Source organism: Pezoporus wallicus, unplaced genomic scaffold (assembly GCF_028554395.1).
Source record: "Pezoporus wallicus isolate ANWC-B61680 ecotype Strahan unplaced genomic scaffold, APGP_CSIRO_Pwel_v1 contig_818, whole genome shotgun sequence".
NCBI classification, from domain to species: domain Eukaryota; kingdom Metazoa; phylum Chordata; class Aves; order Psittaciformes; family Psittacidae; genus Pezoporus; species Pezoporus wallicus.
Window position 1 is genome coordinate 5,121,579 of NW_026636248.1, and position 19,790 is coordinate 5,141,368.

Genomic DNA, 19,790 nt, shown 5'->3' on the forward strand with positions numbered 1-19,790 from the left:
ACATTGAGTAAATCTTTGTTCTTTTGCAATTCCATGTAGCCATTAATTAGTTCTGTTTGGAAGTGACAGAAACGCGTGGCTGGAAGGAGCCTTGAGACTGTCTATTGCACCTGCTGCCCTAGGGCAGGATCAGAGATGTCTCCATTACAGTTGATAGGTGTTTGTTGAGCCTGATTTTAGAAGCTTCTAGACAAGGAGTTTCCAAATCTCTGTTAAGTTTGGTTGCTTGCTTATCCCTGGAGTTTTGACTCATCTCCGTCTTAAATCATCCTGACTGTAAATTAGAACAGTCACATCTAGACATTTTCAAACTTTGATGTACATTAACTGGTCAAGTCATGCAAATACTTATTAGACAATTTATTCTTTGCACAAGATATAGTGTTTGGGAGTGTTTCTCAGGTTGTAAAATGTAATTATTGCAGATGTACTAATGACCAAGAACTTATTGCTACACTAATCACACTACCCAAAACACTGTGGGTATTGCTAGTTACTGAGCTACTTCAACAAGTTATCAACTTGGAAACCTGAAACGCCCTTTGAGACTGCTCAGCCCTGTAGAACATTGCATAATTTTCACAATTCTGAGGAGAAAAATATTGCTTTTGACTATCAGACTGAATGTTAAAAGTAATTGCTCTTCCAGTGACAATCCTTGTGGTCTGATTTCCATAGCTAGTCATATTATGCATTTGCTTCTTAGTCTGATATATTATTAGCATAAAAGTTTGGGGATGTCCTTGCCAGTCCTTACAGCTAGTGAAATCAGATGTATTGTGGAGAGTGATAACCAATATCGTTCACATATGATCAGTGACTAACTTTTGAAAACAAAATAAAATTGAGAAATATCTTTCTCAAGCAGCCAAGCCCCGTGAAGAACTGGCAGGTGTATAATTTGAAAGCACAGGGTCAAATTCTCAGCCAGTGTAAACAGGTTCATCTCCAGAGAAGGTGTGAAAAGAGAATTTGTTGCCATGGAAAAAGGCTCTTCTTCAGGCCATGGAATAATGTGGATGTGCAAATGGCATATTTTCCCCATCCTGACATGGAATTTGTATAATATATCATTTCATCATTCTACAATTTAAATTCCCTATCTACATACCTGCAGTGACCAAGGACTACTGAACTGTCTTGAAAATAAAGTTCTCTGCATCTCTCCCCGTTTCTGCTTTCTCTCAGTTGCACTGACTTCTATCATTGAGAAAGCTGTTGCTCTCACAGATAAAATCTGACAGTTTGACAGCCTCTTCATTTCTGGCTGGCCTGTAAACCAGATACATCACCATGTGAATACCAGATAGTTGTATCCCAGCTGATTGTAAACATTTGTGTGTAATCTAACGTAGAACTTGTGACCAGTATTACTAATAACCTTCATAAAAAAAGGTACTTCTACTACACAGAATAAAACATTAGAAAAAAGCAGACTTTAAAGCAATATGCTTCCATGAACCATTATTTTATGCAGAATATGCAAAGTAGTCCCTGCTATTTTGGTCTTGCATGTTTTTTGGATGTGAACGAGAATGTCTTGGCAGAACATGAGGTCCAGTAGTATTTGACCTGGGACATCTATTCACTCACAGAAGCATCTCACACTGTTCCAGATGAAGGCAGGTATCTAACAACATAATGCTGATGAAAGGACATTGAGGATGTTCGGGAAATCATGATACAGTGCTTCCCGTGCAACTATCTATTTGTGGGCCAGTGGAACAGTGTCCCTGTGGTATAGCAGCAGACACAACCACTGTTACTGCTGGTGGAAAGTACCATTTGACTGTTTTCCTAAACCTCCATCCTGTGCCACGTAAGCTTTACCTCAAGTGGCAGGAGGTAAACAGGAGCTGGAACAGTATCAGAGGTTTGTGGGGTGACTTCAAAGCTCTGATCCTGACAACAAGCTTTCTCATTTAAGAGTGGGGAAAGCCTGTAACTACATTCTTCACTTGCAGAGCTGCTATATATTTGAGACGTGGTTCATTTTTTTCCCCCTGTATTTGGAAACCAGCTACAGGATGTATTCATAAATACATTCTCCTTTTGTCTGCCTAGGTGCTACATGGAGAGATACAACAGTGTGAGATCATTTCATGAGACTTCATGATGGCTCTTACTTCTTTCTGGTATGCTCGGGTGTCTGACAGACTCAGCTGGAGACTCAGGGCTGAATTCTGTTCTCAGGCATGAGTGTAAAACCGTCATATTCCCCCTGCCCCCACTATCAGATGACCAATATTTAACAGCTTGTAAATGGATAGTGTATAAGTGCAGAAAATTGTATAGGCAAGAGGGAAACAGAAACAAATCAGAAAATAAGAGTGTGATACACAGTGCTCAGGGAGGCACCTCACCCTGAAGGACCTACGTGCATCTGATAACCCGTCTCTCAAGGGCAGCCCTAACAACCTTGCAGCAGATGAAAAGAGCTGGGCCCATGACCACAACCTGTTATTTCTTCTTTAACCCCGGCCTTTCTGCAGAGGTGCAATCATCCAGCCTGTGCCCCAGCAGCTTCTCTGCATGAGGACTACACTTATCCGCGGCTGCCCCAGCCTGGGCACTTTATCTCAGGGGTCTCAGCATGTTTTTCTTCCTGTATTAGCAAGAGCCAGGGAGTGGAGGGAGAACATGGTGGTCTTCAGCATCACATCCTGAGTTTTGAGCATCTACCAGACTATAGATCAGCAGGTAGGAGGCCTAACCAGATGGTATGAGATCCGGTCCAGGGGGCAGAAAGAATCCCAGTTACACAGCCTTGGGAACAGATCCTGGCAGCAGGATGCTCCTGTATGGTAAGAATTTTAGGAATTTTTCCATTGGCCTCATGCAGAAAATGGTCAAGAGGAGGTGAAGTGAAGACACCACCAGCCCAGCTCAGCGTGGTCAGTGCTGCTGGTCATGTGCAGGGAAAAGCACTGAACCAGAGCAGCTCCTTTGTCCAGGCTGGTGCTCCTTGTCCCTCCACAAGGCTGGATGTGGAATTTACTCATGACACCACAGAGAGTTAGACACTGCTATAGTAGCACTTTCAGCTGAGGTCCTCAGCTCCGAATACTTGCCACTGTACTCCAGCTATGGATCTGGTTTCTTAACCCTTAGGTCTAGCCCACATATTTCACCAGAACTATCTGGGGAGCTTGAAGCATCAATTGTTTTGGCTTGAAATGAATGTAGGGTTCATAAAACTTTTATTGAGCTCCACAGCCACTGTCTGCCGGCACCTCTGGATGGCTTGCACAAAACAAGCAAAAAAGACAATACAGTGGAGTAGCTCATGTCTGGGGGCATGGGAGATACACCATATGTCCGTGGGTATGTCTGCCAGGATCCTTCCTATTCACCAGCATTCACGAACAAGGAAATGGGCACCACTCTGCCAAAGCATTTCTTTTTTGACTCTGGAGGCTGCTCTGCTTCACAAGCAGCAGTCAGGTTTTTCACAGTGTTTCCCCTGTGGAACAAAGGGGCATTTGTTGTCTCATGGCGGGTTGTGGGGTGAGCACTGTGGTTATTATAGGCCAATAGGGAGCTGGCTCCATTGATCAAAATGCAGCCAAACCCCATATAGCTACCACAGGTTGATTGCATTAATATAATCTGATAATATGATTTGATGGACTTTCCCCTATTATGAAACTCTGGATTGAGAAAGCCTTCCCCATCAGTGGTCGCCCCTCTACTGTTTAGCAAGATAATTTCTCACTCAGCAGACTGACAGCTGTGGAAAAGGCAGGACTCGTCATTGCTGGCCTGTGTTTGGGACTGCTTTGTGATGACAGATTGCAGGGGAGAGAACAGATAGGCAGCACAGTGGGTTGCTGTGGGGGCCTCTTGGAAAAGGAGCTGACAGGGGTGTGAGTGAAGGCAGAGCTGTCTGCTGCGAGGCTGCAGGCTACACTGAGTACTTTGCCGAAAGCTAGATGCCTCAGGAGGCATTGCTCAAGGAAGAAAGACATAGAATCATAGAAACATAGAATAGTTAGGGTTGGAAAGGACCTTAAGATCATCAAGTTCCAACCCCCCTGCCATGGGCAGGGACACCTCACACTAAATCATGTCACCCAAGGCTTCGTCCAACCTGGCCTTGAACACTGCCAGGGATGGAGCATTCACAACCTCCCTGGGCAACCTATTCCAGTGCCTCACCACCCTAATAGGAAAGAATTTCCTCCTTATATCCAATCTAAACTTACCCTGTTTAGGTTTGAACCCGTTACCCCTTGTCCTGTCACTACAGTCTCTAATGAAATTCCCTTCCCAGCATCCCTATAGGCCCCCTTCAGATACTGGAAGGCTGCTATGAGGTCTCCACGCAGCCTTCTCTTCTCCAGGCTGAACAGCCCCAACTTCCTCAGCCTGTCTTCATACAGGAGGTGCTCCAGTCCCCTGATCATCCTTGTGGCCCTTCTCTGGGCTTGTTCCAACAGTTCCATATCCTTTTGATGTTGAGGACACCAGAACTGCACACAATACTCAGGTGAGGTGTCACGAGAGCAGAGTAGAGGGGCAGGATCACCTCCTTTGACCTGCTGGTCACGCTCCTTTTGATGCAGCCCACGGTTGCCTTTCTGGGCTGCAAGCGCACACTGCCTGCTCATGTTCATTTTCTCATCAGTAAGGATATGCAGTAGAGCTCCTTCAGCAGTGCCCTTCCAGTGTTTTTAAAATTGACAGTACATGTATGGAAAAGCTGGACTCTGTTTCCAAACTACAGCAGTCAAATGAGGGAATAATGAGAAACAATCTTGGAGCTGGGTAGGTGGCAGTGCTCCTATACAAAAGCTGTGACACACCATCTCATAATTAAGGATATATAACTTCATGCCTGAGGGTTCAGAAGAAAAAGCTGCATAGTCACACCCTCTAAAGAGCTGAAAAGAAGCTCACAATTAAAATACTTTATTCACTGTTTTCTTTTCAAGGCAGATATTAAGAAAGTGGGGAAAAATTCATGCTATCAGAAAGCTACAGACAAAAATAGTTCAATATCCTTGTTGGAATACCTGCCCACTTTATTTTAGTTTTTTGTCTGTTACTAGATTAAAATAAGAATAGTCCCAGGAGCAGAGACTGGAAACCAGAACTTATCTACAATAGTTGTTGAACTGCAAATTTATCAGTCCTTGAGTTCTCTTCTTGTGCCATTAGGCTGTATTCATTTGTCTAAGGGATTCAAGAGGAAGGTGGGCAGTTCTCCCACCCAGCCTGTGCTAAAACCTAGTGCCTGATAGTGCTTGGTGCATTCTCCTATGAGACACAGGCTTGAATTCCAGCAAGTGAATGGGATACACTGAAGACCAGCCCTCCACATCCTGAGCCACATGAATTTCCCCACTACAGAAGTTATGTACTATTTTCACTTTAAAAAAAAGAAAGTCACTTTAATGGCAGTTTCAGTGAGCTCTATTTGAATACCTGCACAAAGTCTGCTTTGAATGCACTCAATGGATGTTCTCTAAGGACTTGCATCTCGATGCACCTCGTTCCTGAATTTCAGCACGGGCAAAGCACCTCCGTGGTAATGTCAAGGCAGTTCAGAGTAAGCAAACAAAAATAGTAGCTGCTCAGAATTTGCAGAAGGTGAAAATGAAATGTCTACAAATTTTGGATACTTCCACATGCATAAGAAGATAAAATTTTTCTTTCAGGTGGCTTTTTGCATGTACATGCTTAAAGGCAGCCTATGTTCTCTTTAGGAAAGACAGCGTTTATTCTGTGTTGCTTCTCCTTTCTGCAGCCACCTATAATTCTGTGCATTTAACATGTTATTCACTGATTCTCCATTACAGACACAAGAAAAGTACCGTTAGGAAGTGTGACTTCTGAATCTGGTTTTCATAAAGCCTATGAACGCTGTGATGTAGAAGTGCTTATAAATCCATTTATAAAATGAGCATACTTTACAAAAAAAATAAAATCAAGGATCTACTAAAAGACAATTTTTTAATAAATACAGAAATGAGAAGTCTAGATTACCCTGCTGCCATTGCTGTGTGACTGACCGTACTGCTGGAGTAGATTAGCACGTTGCACAGTACAGAAAGCAGGAAACTACTTACATTGCCATCAGTCAAGGCCAGGGTACTGACTGATCTTGTGATTTAAGGGCCAAACTGTGGCCTTTCCCTCAGCTGATACCAGGGAAGAAGCGAATACCTAACTCACTGAGATGGTGAGCACCACTTGACCGAACATCCACACCTGCTAATGAATCCTTAAGAAGGGCTGCGGCCATGCAACCTGGAGAAGCTGAGACACTGCAACCCAAATGCATCATGCCAAATTTCAAGGAGTGGAGGAGACTTGCTGTGTAAATTTCTACCACCACACCTTGAGAGGAAACCGCATGCAAAGTTAGCTCAGACTGAACACAAACATAAAGAATGATACTGTAAAAGTGAAACTTTCAACACTGATCATGTCTGTAAATCCAGTCTCAGGCCATGAGCACTGGAAAATAGTATTTCTTCACCTTATAGGCCAAAAGATCTACATTTTGTCAATAACCATTACTCCAATCACAGATGAGTTTTTCCCCGTTACTTCCAGTTCCAGCTAGGAGTAGGAAAAAAAGGCAGATCCTACACAGTTCAGTAAGTATAACACAGGACATTAAAGCCAGGAGAACCTGAGATTTTGCAATGTGCATGTACATTTGGGTCTAAGACACAATACCTAATAACTCTACTGGGTTTATACCAGCTCATGTGTTTTGTGATACAATGTGGTTACTGTAAGCTAGTTTGACCAGCTGTAAATCAGTAACTGATCAAAGTTTGGTCGAGCTAGCCAAATCCAGCTGATGTGCAAGATGCAGAACCATAGAATGCAGTTTGTGTAAGAAGGGACTTTTAAAGATCACCTAGTCCAACCCTGGGGGCTCAGGGCAGAGCAGCAAACACATCTGAACCTTGATATTTGCAAAGACGATGTGTGCTCCCTTGGCAAGCTGTGAACTGCAGGGAGAGAAGAGGCATTGAATATTGTTTGCACAGACGGGGATTGGCTGAAAGAGGCACAGCCTTTGGTAGAATTTGCACCAAGGGGGAAAAAAGCAAAAGGAATAAGTCACACAGACATTTGTTTTTTCCCCTTCACAATGTTAATCTTCTTTGCATAGTACACAAGATTGTGGCAGTCATAAAACCGTTGCTACTGCATGTACCAGAAATGTCCCAGATGCATCCCTTACACCAAACAGGGCTCACCACATGTCTTCACATTCCCATGATCTGGCAGCACAGGAATGGCCCTGCTTAGCCAGTGTTAAATGAAGATTTTTTACTGCAAACATTCCCCTCTATTTCTTTCACTTTCAGGACTAACCTCCCTCATTCTGCACTGATAGCAAGTGCAGATCCATCCCCCTGCTAACCCACAGTGTCGTCAGACACTCAAGAGTGCCAAAATCGAATATACTGAGGGTTGGGGTGCATATACTCATTTCTGAGAAAAGACAGGAATAAAGGGAAGGTTTTTTTCCCTTTTGGCATTTGCCACTTAATCAGTGAAATACCCATCCCTGCATTTTCAGAAGCAGTGTTGATTTTTGAGATTGCAGGTTCAAAACTTCCCCAGAGAATGTAAACACCATATGATGATAACTTTAGTTAACAAAAGCATCATCTAATAGGTAAATTGGGCTGCCTGCAACTCCAAATTAGACAGTCAAGAGTTGGTTATTTAACTCTTTTATTGTCCTGCTCCTGTCTGTTCTTGCTCAATCAGGTCACCTAGAGCACACTACTCAGGATTGCCCAGATGGCTCTTGAATATATCCAGGGAAGGAGACTCCACAGCCTCTATAGGCAACCTATTTCAAAGCCTTTCTTCACTTCTCAGAGCATGGAGAGAGCCCTGTCTTTCATGTCTGCATCTCAGATTGTTAAAATTCACCAACAGCAGCATGTAAAGAAGAAAAAACATTTATTGGAAGTTCATGGCTACAGTTCACAAATCAGTAACTTCAGTGGGGTACTTTAGAACATTTTCTTCCTATTCTTTGAGACTGAAAACATTTGGTTTATCCCCATATACCGCCTTCTTTACTATGTAAATAATTAACCATCGTTAGAAATTTGTGGGTTTGTATCCTGTTACGGCAGACAGCGTGCATACAAATTTCTCTTTGGAGTCATTTGAGACCTTAGGAAGCACACAGGAGTGATAGTCCAGAGAGAGGTGGTGGAGTCTCAATCCTCAGAGATATCCAAAAGGCATCTGGATATGGTGCTGAGCAACCAGCTGTACGTGGCCTTGCTTGAGCAGGGGAGGTGGACCAGATGACCTCCAGAGGTCTCTTCTAATCTCAACCCTTTTGTCATCATCGTTAATATGCAGGAAAGCATATGAATGCAGGAATGCAGGAGCATATGTGGTCATTGAGGAAACAAGATGTTACTCATATCCAATGAGGTTAAGACAAAATTTACTCTTATTCTGGATTCAGATAAATATTTGCAATTCAAGGAACCTAGTGGCAGAGCATTCAATTGGCTGGTTCTAAGCTAAACTGGTTGTAGAGATCACTTTGAAATACAAACTAGCTGTCAAAGGATTAAGAATGCATTGGGAAAAAATACAATTTCTCATTTTGATCCAGCTGTTTCTCACAACGTTAGAAAATGTCCCTGATTTTAAGGTGAGCAGAGTTTGCCAAAGAAAAGAAAGATATTAGTAGGATTATGTCTAATAAAAAACAAGAAAGGGTGGTCAGCCATAAAGATCTCCTTGAGAGGAAGAGACCTTCTCACAATGGCACCTGCTGTACCAGCTGCTGCTACAGTGCCTTCCTCATTGACTTCCACGTATGTCTTATGGACAACATTTGACAGTACCAGAGACTTTGCAAATGACATTGCAGAAAGGTCAGCTTTTGATTCACTGAAGACGTCAGTCATCCCCATCTCTTGTAATACCTCATTGAGGTTAAAGGTGTCTTCAAGCTTGAATCGGGGGAGGTATACCTCTACTATTGTCTCAAACATGTGCTCTGAAGAGGCCCACAGCATTAAATTTTCATAAGTCATTGTGCTTTCAATCTAGAAGATGGGAGGAAAAAGAGCTTAAAATAGTGAGCAGCTTTGAAAAATTTAGGTCTTTATCCAGACATAATTCAGGCAAAGAACTTCCAGCCACAGTACATGATATATACTGCCTTACCTGCTCCAGCCCACTGGTAGATCCATCAGCCATATCACCTGGCAGCAGGATGATCATGCTCAGTGTCTTCTGAGCATAAGGGAGTTCAAGGACCTGAGCACTCATCTCCTCAATGTAGCCTAATTTAAATGTTCCTTTCTGATACATCATCTGCACAGCTTTTCTCTCATTCTATTTAAAAAAATTATACAATCAGTACTGCTCTTAACATTTAAACTTATTACAGGTGTAATATCAGCAGTTAGGTTTCAGCAATAATTGCTGTTAGGCTAAATATTTTTCTTCAATTTGTTGCATCTACACTGACACACAAAACATCAGCTTTCCCATGTGTAAATAAAGGGGATAATTCTTTAGGGAAAACAAACATGTAAGCAAACCAACCAACCATTTCCCTGCAACTGATCAGATAATGAAGTTGCTTAATAGTGTTATACTTCCAAACAGGCTGATGCTGGTTGGATTTGCAAGTCCTAACTTGGACTGGGATAAAGAAGAAATAGGACTGAAAGAATCAGGCTGTCATTTATCAGACTGATCGTTTAGACAGGAAGCAATAAATACATTAAAAGCAAAACCATAGCCTTTCTCAGGTATCCTCTTCTAAGTTTTATTATCTTGCCTTTCTTTGTGACGGGGTTGTTTGAAAGCTTTATAGAGGCTCAAATTACCTTTTACAGTTAGCTCACATATATAGCTTCTAGAGTAGTGAAAGAAGACTTTTTCTAATGATGCTTTCAGCAAAAATCCTGCTAGTATTGATTAGCATGTGAAGAAAAATGTGCTTTTCTATGAAAAAAACTCCTGCCACCTTGACCCAACAGGAGAGGCAGGTTAAATTCCCAGCTCACCCACACCTTGCTCACAGGCAGCTGAGCCCTGGTCATTGTGCTTCTTTGTTATGCTTGCTGCAGTGCTTACGGTATCTAGGGTAAATAATGTTAAGATTTATAGAATGCAGATCTACCTGATTCAGTTTAAAGTCTCTCTGTACCGTTTTTTGTTCCTCAAACTTGTGCTCCCAAGATGCTTTGAAGTAGATTACATTCACCAGCACCAGTAATGCATGTACATCAATCACACCAGGAGCAAAGAGTTCCTTGATTTTACCTAAAGGAAATTTCAGAATACACAGTATTTGTTAGCTGCCATTAAGACTCTGGACTGAGATAACTGTCTGTGAAATTAGTTTTGGGAAAACTTAGAAATCCAGTTCTTGGTTTATTCAAAGGGGCGACATAGGAAAACAAGTGGTAGATTCCTCTACACTGTTTCCAGTCAGAGAGGACAGGGAGGGCCATCGAATTAGCCAGCTGTCAGTGTCAGTGACCATACATATGTGCCAGGTGACATTAACCATAAGGATGGAGGCAACACCATTAATCACCTATTTTGGGTTACATGAGAGAATCTTTCACTTTGTGCCATCCACAGCAGTTAACCATCTGTGGAGCTTCCGACTTTATATACAGAAGCTGAAGTAGGAGTTAGCAGGTTCACAGGCTTCATACGAGCACTCAGAGCAATGATGGCTCCTAACCCTGGGCACAGTGACGGGTGAACCTTCAGCCCTCTTACTGGGAGCCAACTGGAGTGAACAGCTCTTCCCCACATCAGTCACAGGACGCTCTGCCAGTACAAGGACGGGGTTGTTCAGGAGATGGGCAACTGATAAATTACAGAAGCCTTCAAATCTATTTGCCTGTCCCCCAGTAAGTTCTGGTTTATGTTCAGCCACAAGATTTAGAAAACTTTCATCCTGCTGCTACTGCTACTGCAGCTCTGGCAAAACTAAAGGAAAATGCCACCTATCATGTTTAGTCTAATCGACAAGAGCAAATGCTCTGCAAACCTGTCAAGGGCAAGAGCTGATTGATTGTCACTTGTGATAGTGAGTCTTGCTTGTGGTAACATCTCTGATCTTTGTGGGCATTGCTCTACATATAATCAGATCTTCAGTAATCCTCTTCCTTTCCCCCCGCCCACCCCAGGCTGTTCCCAGTCTCACCCTGAAGCTCATAGCTTCCATCCCCTGCTGTCCTGTCTCTGTATTTGTGGCTGTCCTGGTTTAAACCCTAGCCAGACAGCTTGTTCACTCACTCCCACTGAGTGGTGCTGGGCTCTCCCCTTCCCTGCTCCCGGGGGAACGGGGAGGAGGATCGAATGAGCGCAACTCCCACAGGTTGAGACAAGAACAGTCCAGCAACCAATGTACAACACAAATCACCACCGCTACCACCACCAACGACAACAATGATAAGGGAAAATAACAAGGGAAGAGAATACGATACCACCGGCCAAGAAACGAGTCCCACCTGGAAGCCCGTGTCCTTCCGGGTAACTCCCAGTTACCCCCCACCCCGGGCATGACGTGCTGTGGTATGGAATACCTCTTTGGCTAGCCTGGGTCAGGTGTCCTGTCTCTGCTTCCTCACGCCTTCCCCTCCTCCCTGGCAGAGCATGAGCCTCACAAAGTCCTTGGTCAGGGTAAACATCACTTAGCAACAACTGAAAACATCGACTTCACCAACACTGTTCTCAGGCTGGAAGTCAAAACACAGCACTGCGACAGCTACCAAGAAGGAGAAACATGACTGCTACTGCTGAACCCAGGACAGTGGCTGTGCACCGGAGCAGTTTCTCTGGTTGAGCCTTACAGGTTCTATTGCAATTATCATGCCAGGCATAAGGGCAAGAGTACAAAAGTATCTGGCAACAAACATACATTTAATTCAGAAATAATTTAGCTGATAACTTACTCTAATATTTCAAGAGTGGATGGGAAGACATAATGTCTTTAAACAGCATAAGGTTGAACACCCAGAAACATGAGCAAGTCTGCTTTTCATACCCTGGATTTCTTTTGTTGAAGCAGTGTAATAAGGCAGTGATAGTATGGCTACAGATTTACTTTAGTTTACCTTGTGTCTCACTTTCAACCCAAGTGTTGATTTTTATTCTGGCAGCTTCAACAGCACCATGAAAGTCTACTGTTTGTAGCATTGCTCCATATAGTTCCTTAGAGCACATTAGAAATTGCTGTAAAGCAAAATAAAGATTATGAATTGATCAAATCTGTTAAGCACTTATTCCCTTTTGAAAGAAATTAATGGTTCAGAACTATCTTAGAAATGGTGAGGGTCCTGTTGACTACATAAGGCAAAATTTCATTCTGGAAACAACAACCATCTGAAATTTATTCAGAGAATCTTTGAAAGATATATTTATTCTATTGCACAGGCAAAAAAAAAGTAAATAAGAAGGAAGAAAGCCAGAAGAAAGAGTCTTCCCATGGAGAACTGCATAGCTGAGGTACAGATAAAAACTAGAGAAGATGCAAGGTGTGTTGTTTAATGATTAAGTATCCAAATCATTCCACAGAAATAACTGACAGAAAAGCAAAGATGTGACTAGCAAGTTATCCATACTAGGTAGTTGGAGACTGCTCTGTCATTCAGTAAGAAAGGAGTAAGTAGTTCAGCACACGAGCCCTACACATGGAAGTTTATAACATCTCAGGTAATAAATGCTCTCCAAGCTTCCTGCTGCCCCAGCATCCAACTTGCAAGCACAGAAGTAAGTAGCTTATGGACAGCTCGAATAGGCATATTTGACTGTAGTCCTACTCTGACTGAATGCAGACTTATGCCAAAAATGAACAGACTCCTGCTTTATTTTCACTATCTAGCCATTGATATCAACAGGATGGGGTTTTCTAACAAAATAACTAAAAGCTGTCACTCTTGTCTCTTTCCCAGCAGCCCCAAAAGATACATGAAGTGCTCCATTTGACATGTGAGGTGGACATTAGCGAGGCTCACAGTTACAGAGAAGCTTGAGTTCAGGGCCACAGCAGTTAGCAGATAGAGGTAACTTACCTGCTGGAGTTCAAATCCTTGTTGTATAAAGAGATTGTTGGCAAGGGTTAAAACATATCTTCCACCAAGGTTTTGTAGTTGTAAAAGCAGTGCCTGGAACTCTTTATGGTTGAGGTCTCCATCCTTGTTACACTGGGAATATTACAAACACAGCAACTATAACAATCCCTCCATATAGCTCTGGTTGTTGATTTACATCCTAATTAGATTACACTATAGGGCTATACTGCTGTACTGATTTTTAAATCCAGTTAGTCTAAGCTCTGTAGCCTGATCTTCCTTCAGCTAAGAAGACTCAAGGCTTTGGTATTCACTTCATGGAAGACTTGGACCTTAATAAAGTATCACCCTGTATCAGACATTTGCTACTGGATTAGGCAGTCTATGAGTGTGGTCTTGACTCCCTCCAGTGGCAGACTCTAGTGCTTTATACCTAGAAACCTACCGTGCAGTGAAGACAGGGCTCCGGTGCTCTCCATGCAAAGACGTACCTGTGAGGGGGAAAGCTGCCTTTCCTGGCTTCCTTCTGGCTCTGTTTCTACGCTCTCACGGTCAGATCCAAGGCTCGTTCTTCCTGTAGCTTTCCTGGCATGGAGCACCTGCAGTTGAAGATCCCAAATTGTGAAAACTGTAATTGGGATAAAAGCATTTTCCTTGGTTAAAAGATTTGCTATACTGCCCTGCATAAAGGGTGTAGATTTATGAAAGATGTTTTCTCAGCTTCTGCCAGGCTAAAATGACAGACTTGAAATTGTTCATATATTAATGTTCAAATTCACATTTCTATTTCAGCTAACCAGGAAGAACTTGCACTTAATCCCTCAAATTGTTACTCTCCACTACCTCAAAATGTTTACATGTGATTTGTATTTTTATTGTTACAGTTACCTTAAATTTCAAAACAAAAAGTTGCCTCAGGCAAAGAGATGAAAATAGTTTTCTTTGAAAACATCAAAACTGGCTTTTTGCAATCATTCTTAATCTTTGCATCTGTTTAGGAGACATACCAAAACCACACTGCTCTTAGTGGAAACTATTCTTTGTTTCTAATGTGAAGTATCTCACTGAAAAATGTCCAGCAGCTTCTCCATCATAATATGACATCATACATAGACAATCTTTATATTGAAGATACTGGACTTTTCCTAAAATAAGCAAGAGTTCCTGTGTATTTGGTTTATGTGGCAAGGTTATGGTAGCCGTGAGCCTGCAGTGGTGGCCTCTGTAGGAAGAGACTGGCGACTGACCCTGTGTTAGAGCTGGTTCCAGCTGGCTCAAAAATGAGTCAAGTCTGTTTTGACATGACAGTAACTGAAGAGTGACGTCCCTGTCCTTATCTCAACCTACAAGATCTTTCATCTTATTTTGTCTCCTGCTTCTTGTTGAAGAAAGGGAATGAAAGCGTGGCCATGTGGACACCCAGCAGCCACCAGCTAGGTCAACCACCTACACCCTTGAAACCTCATGAGAAGGGTACATCTGCCTTGGCTGTACGTGACCCAGCAGCCAGACTGTGCACATGGCAGCGCTGGGGCATGACAGATGAAGATCTACCAGTACAGAGCCAGCTACTGGAAAGATCCGGTAGTTTAGGTTTATTGTTCTCTTACCACTCACGAGCATAAGTGAGAGAAGAAGGTTGCAGAAAGCAGAACTTGTGCTGCAGGGAGTACAGGCACAATAGTTGGAGAGGTGGCCTTCTCCTCCCTGACCACCTGGGTCCCTGTGAGCTCTCTAAGTGAGATATTTTCACTTTTGAATACTGTGGTAAGTGAGCTGATGCTTCCAGCTACCCGGGTGTTATCACTTCAGGACTCTCCCCACTACCCATAGGCATCCACACTTTCAGTATTCTCATAGCAACCACAAGAGGAAGCACCTGCCTGTAATCCTGAAACGAAGCCTGACATTCTGATTGCAGGAAAAGTAAGAGTGCCCCACTGTGGTGTATCACCTCCTCCCATTTAGCTCTTGCTCCCTGCTCCTGAATCTGCATGGGGGCATGGTGTGACTCACACATGCAGATAGATGGCAACGATCGTAGTGCACCAAGCACGACTGTGAAGGTAGCACCTGTGTTTGTATTCATTGCTTGTTTCCTATGAGACCCTCACACACATGTCATGCTAGGATGCCCAACGTTTCCGTTAGAGGAAGAGCAAGCAATGTGGAAGCATTTTGGCATGTTTCATTAATACTTACTTCTTCTATCTGAGCAGCAGTGTTGTTTCTTGCACCTAGATGGACCAGGGCCAGGGCAACAGAGATGCTCATTGGAGAAAAGACGATATTTGTGTTCTCCGCATTTCTGTTGAGCTTATTGTAGAGATCAAGGCAAAACTCAGTAACTGGCCTAGAAATGGAGCCCATCGTGAAGCGGTTTCTGGCTGGGAGCACAAAAGAAAGAAGAAATTTAATGCATTTGTTGCATAATTAGACCACACTGTGAAGCATCTGCCTGCCCTGAGATTGCCCCATAGCTGCTAAATAAAAGTTTTCTAAATTCCAACAGTTTGAAACAACCATCCTCGCACACATTTGCTTGTCCATGCTACACAGCAGGAGCAAAGGCACAGAAGGTTTGGGAAGGGTACATGCTCACAACATATGTGAATTACTGAGAAAGGACCATTTTTCTGTCTTATCCCATGGTGCATCTTCTTTCAGGCCATAGTGTTGAAATTAGTCAACTGTGGATTAACATTTTAATTCTCCAACCTGGTTTCTTGTATACAGTTATATCAACTCTTTCTTCTTCTAACAACTTAAGATTAGTGTTAGGAACTTGATGACAGAAACTACTCCTGCACATAACCATGTCTGGTAACCAGATGTATGAGGGTTTCAAACAACAGGTTTATGAAAATAAAATCACTATTAATTAAATGTTTTCTTATATGAAAAAGGGTCATGAACAGCTATGGAAGCTGAACTACATACGGAAACATGAACAATTTGAAATACATTTTTTCACTCCTCTTAAGATTGGACTCGGTGATTTTAAAGGTCTTTTCCAATCTAAAATATTCTATGAGTTGTCTAAGAAACACAGATTCAGGCAGGATACACAATTAAAATTTCCAAACAAAGCAATAGCTCAACAGCCCTGAAAAGAAGTGTGTAAGTTCCTGCTCGAGGATACGACGAGACCTCTGTCACTCTTTTGCTTTGTACCAGAAGCCTTAGAGTCTGATACCTTTTCTGTGGGTTATTCACATTAAATCCACTCTCCTAAGAACAAGTTCCAAGCAGGAGGCCATCTGAAATAAAGGGGGCCTGAAACTCCATTCCTGTCCTGTAGGAGAGAATCATAAAGCTGTTGTGTGGGTATCAGTAGGATCACATGAGCTTTTCTGGAATCGTTATACCCCCAAAAAACCCACATCACTTTCAGTGTCAAACAAATGATATTTTGGACAGTGCACCAGAAAAAATGTGTGAAAAAACAAAGCAATACACTCCTGACTGCCTGCAGACATAGAGTAGCTACGGCCTGTGTTCCAGAAAGATATTTTATTTAGGGAAAATGCTCAGCCACAGTATGAAGAGAAGGCTCTTGTGTCTCCAGTGGCACAGATCTGGCTGGCTTTAGCTTTCAGCCTTCACTGGGACAAGCACAGGCTGGGTCCATAACAAGCTGCCGGAGCTCCTCTCCATTGACAAGATGGGCAAGTGCACAGCTGGGTGGTTATTCCCACTGCCCACAGAAGGCAAAGCAGACACTCTCAACCCTGTGCTGCCCAGCTGCTGCTGCCTGCAAGGCCAATATACGTGAGGAGCACAAGCCTGTGTCACCAGAAGGCTAAGTAAGGGTGAGGAGAGGCTGGTGCAAAGCTGAACTTCAGGATCTTTCATTAGCAGAGCCCTTGTAAAACCTGTCCTGGGCTGTTGGTGTCCTGATCCCCTTTGTGAGGGGTCTACAGCCTTCTTGGGAAAGGGCTGTCTGGTGCTGGGGACCTCCATTCCCTTCCAACCAATGCTCTGCTGCTACCCTGCTCCCCCACTAAGGCCCCAGCTCTTCTACCACAGCCACAGTCCCCCTCCTCACAGACAGCCTCCCCTTCAAAGTTTTCTTTTCTCAAAGAGCTATACAAAACTTCTTGTTGTGTTGTCCTCAAGATGCAGAACACTCACTACTGCTCACTCAGTCATGGGCCAGACACAGACTTTGCATGAGAAGCTGAAGCACAGGTTCCAGAAGAGTTACCAGGGTGCTGAGAGTTGATGTGGCTCAGCTGAGATGCACATCTGTCTGCTTAAACCATCTTAGCCCACAGCAAGTGCCATACAATGGGAGTGAACTCAGCCCAGAGGAAAACAGACTTAGCCTAAGAGGATTGCTGCAGTGGATTGGAAGAGCTGAAAAGTCCAGTTGCTGAACACATGAAAGTGCCACATGTAGCAAATGCAGACGTTTCTTGCCTTTGGACTAGCTTGAAAAGCACAACAATAATCAGTGCTTCATTGTGTTTCTGACTGATGCTCTGTGGAAAACCTTGTAATGCTGAAAGAAAAAGTTTATATATGTTTCACACTGGACTAAAGTCCAGAAGTGCTTCACATACAGACCATACTAATGGGCAAAACAGAGGAGCAATATCCCAAAGGATTGCTGATCAAACAAATTAAAGGTGAGTTGCATCTCATTAATTCTGAAAACAGCTGTTCTAGCTCTGGTATTTGTGTCTCTATATGAAACATCGTTTTCCTTTTCCTTTTAATAACACAGTCACCTTACCACAAGAAAAAGACATTGCGCTGCATAATCATTTCTCTTTTCTGCCACATTCATTACCTACTATCCAGAACCTTCTGAAAACAAAACTCAGAGTTTCTTCAGTGCTGAAGTTTGTATTGCTCCACTTCTACACCTCTTGGAAGATCTGAAATGGAGCTGTGAGATTGTTCACACCAAATGTAGGTCATGAGGCATATTGCAGGTGTGCCCAAACCTCAGGACAAGTCAAGGAGAAGAAAAGAGTTAATAAACTTCCTTGTCAGGAAGGAGGCACCTCCGCCCCACCTTGCAGGGAGAGGACCGACTGCTAAGCAGGGAGAGAAAGCGCAGGAGCTGGGAACAGGTTTTGAAAGCAAGTGTCTGGTACACCAAGGTGCCACTCCTTTAGAAAAAGGAGCAGGCTCCTCAGGGAGATGTCCAGGTGCAAACACTGTGGCCAGCTCCACGCTTTTGTGAGTGGGAACCATGTAGGGAACTGCCCTGGAAACCCAAAGCAAGGGAGGAAAGGTGTGGGCTGGAGGAGGAACTTGGTTATTGCAGAATGAAAGAATTTAATGAACTTTCTGAATCCAAATTTGGGCAGGCACAAGTGTATGAATGATTCCACTCTATAAAGCCATGTGTGTAATCTGTGTAATCACTCAAGCAGTGAGAGTTTTGGAGTTACTGCAAGGACAGTGGAGTTTGGAGAACACCTACATGGTGCACAATAAATGGTAATGTTACTTTTAAAAGATTTTGGAGTGGTAAAGAGAGAAGATATAAGAACAAAAGAAGTGTTCCAGGAAGATCCTAGCTGCCATTCGGCACTAGCCAAAGTATCTGCACTGAATGTCAGCAATAGCACAAGCAGGACCGGGTCTTTACAGCTGATGAAGGGAGATGCTTTGCATGATGGTTCAGTAGCTTTTAATGTAGTACAGCAGATGGAAATCACTGGTGCTGTTACAAATGAGCAAGCAGCTACCCAGAAAAAGAACCTTGTTCACAAAAAACACTGCATACCAGAGACCTTGTAAAGATTGTATTCTTCCATGGCTGTATGAAATGATAAACACTCCTTTTCTGTAACTATTAATGTTCTGTTCCTTATTTGCCATTTGCTTTTGGCTAAGGGTAGATGAAATCAAGACAAAAACTCTCAAATAATAAGCTGTTCTCACAGCTGTCATAATTTATAAGTGCATTAGATTATATTAAGTAGTTAACAGGAGAAGGCAGTAAATAAAGTGTGGAGGGTAAGGGAGCTGTAGTCTTGTTTCTAAAGTAATTCTGTATTTAATATAAGGTAAGTAAGTAGGAACCTGTTTTCCCTGATGTCACATGGTAATTCCCATTACGTGTTTTACTTATTCAATCTGCATCCCATTAAGGTGCTTTAATGCACATTCATTTCTCATACACAAAGGCAGAAATGACGTGTGTCCCTAGAAAAGGAGCACATGCCAGATTGTACTGTCTCTCCACATGAAAAATCTATGATTGGTAGAAGTGACTTTCTTCTTTCTCATGACTGTTCATACAAAAAGACATTTCCAAGTGTTTCTGTGCTGATTTGGAGTGAGAGGAATGGCATATATGAAAAATGGTATCTCCTACAACACAGAAACTCTAAACACCCCTAAGTGACACAAAGCACTTCCAAAGTAACATGATTTAAATTAAAAACCAATACATTTCAATACAAAATAACTTTTCAAGGGTAATGTTACCAAGTTCATTTTCCAAACAACTTAGCCTCTCAGGCTGTTACTTCTATGCCAGAAAGGCCTTTTTTCTGACTGCTTTTATTATTTTGCATCAGTACCTTCAGTGTATTTTCTACCTCCTTCTAGGTCAATTATTCCTGCATAAACAGACATGGATATACATTGCCCTGTTATGGGCTGCACAGTGGCAAGTTATTTGCTATGTCTATGTGCACCTGCATAGGTTTCTTAGCAAGCTCCTAAACATCACTGCCAAACCCAAGAGCTAATATGCTGATAGAAAAGACTAGC

General features: G+C 42.8%; 1 protein-coding gene across 1 annotated transcript; it reads right to left on the reverse strand.

The window, feature by feature from the left end:
• Positions 1-7,138: 7,138 nt before the first annotated feature.
• Positions 7,139-16,472, reverse strand: LOC130593890 (leukocyte elastase inhibitor-like). The gene is made up of 7 exons (XM_057399371.1): positions 15,255-16,472; positions 13,544-13,651; positions 13,053-13,184; positions 12,096-12,213; positions 10,142-10,284; positions 9,175-9,345; positions 7,139-9,053 (listed from the first exon to the last, which is right to left on the reverse strand). Exons 1-7 carry the CDS (start codon positions 15,420-15,422, stop codon positions 8,649-8,651), a joined length of 1,245 nt encoding a protein of 414 aa, XP_057255354.1. The 5' UTR covers positions 15,423-16,472; the 3' UTR covers positions 7,139-8,648.
• Between the last annotated feature and the right edge of the window lie 3,318 nt (positions 16,473-19,790).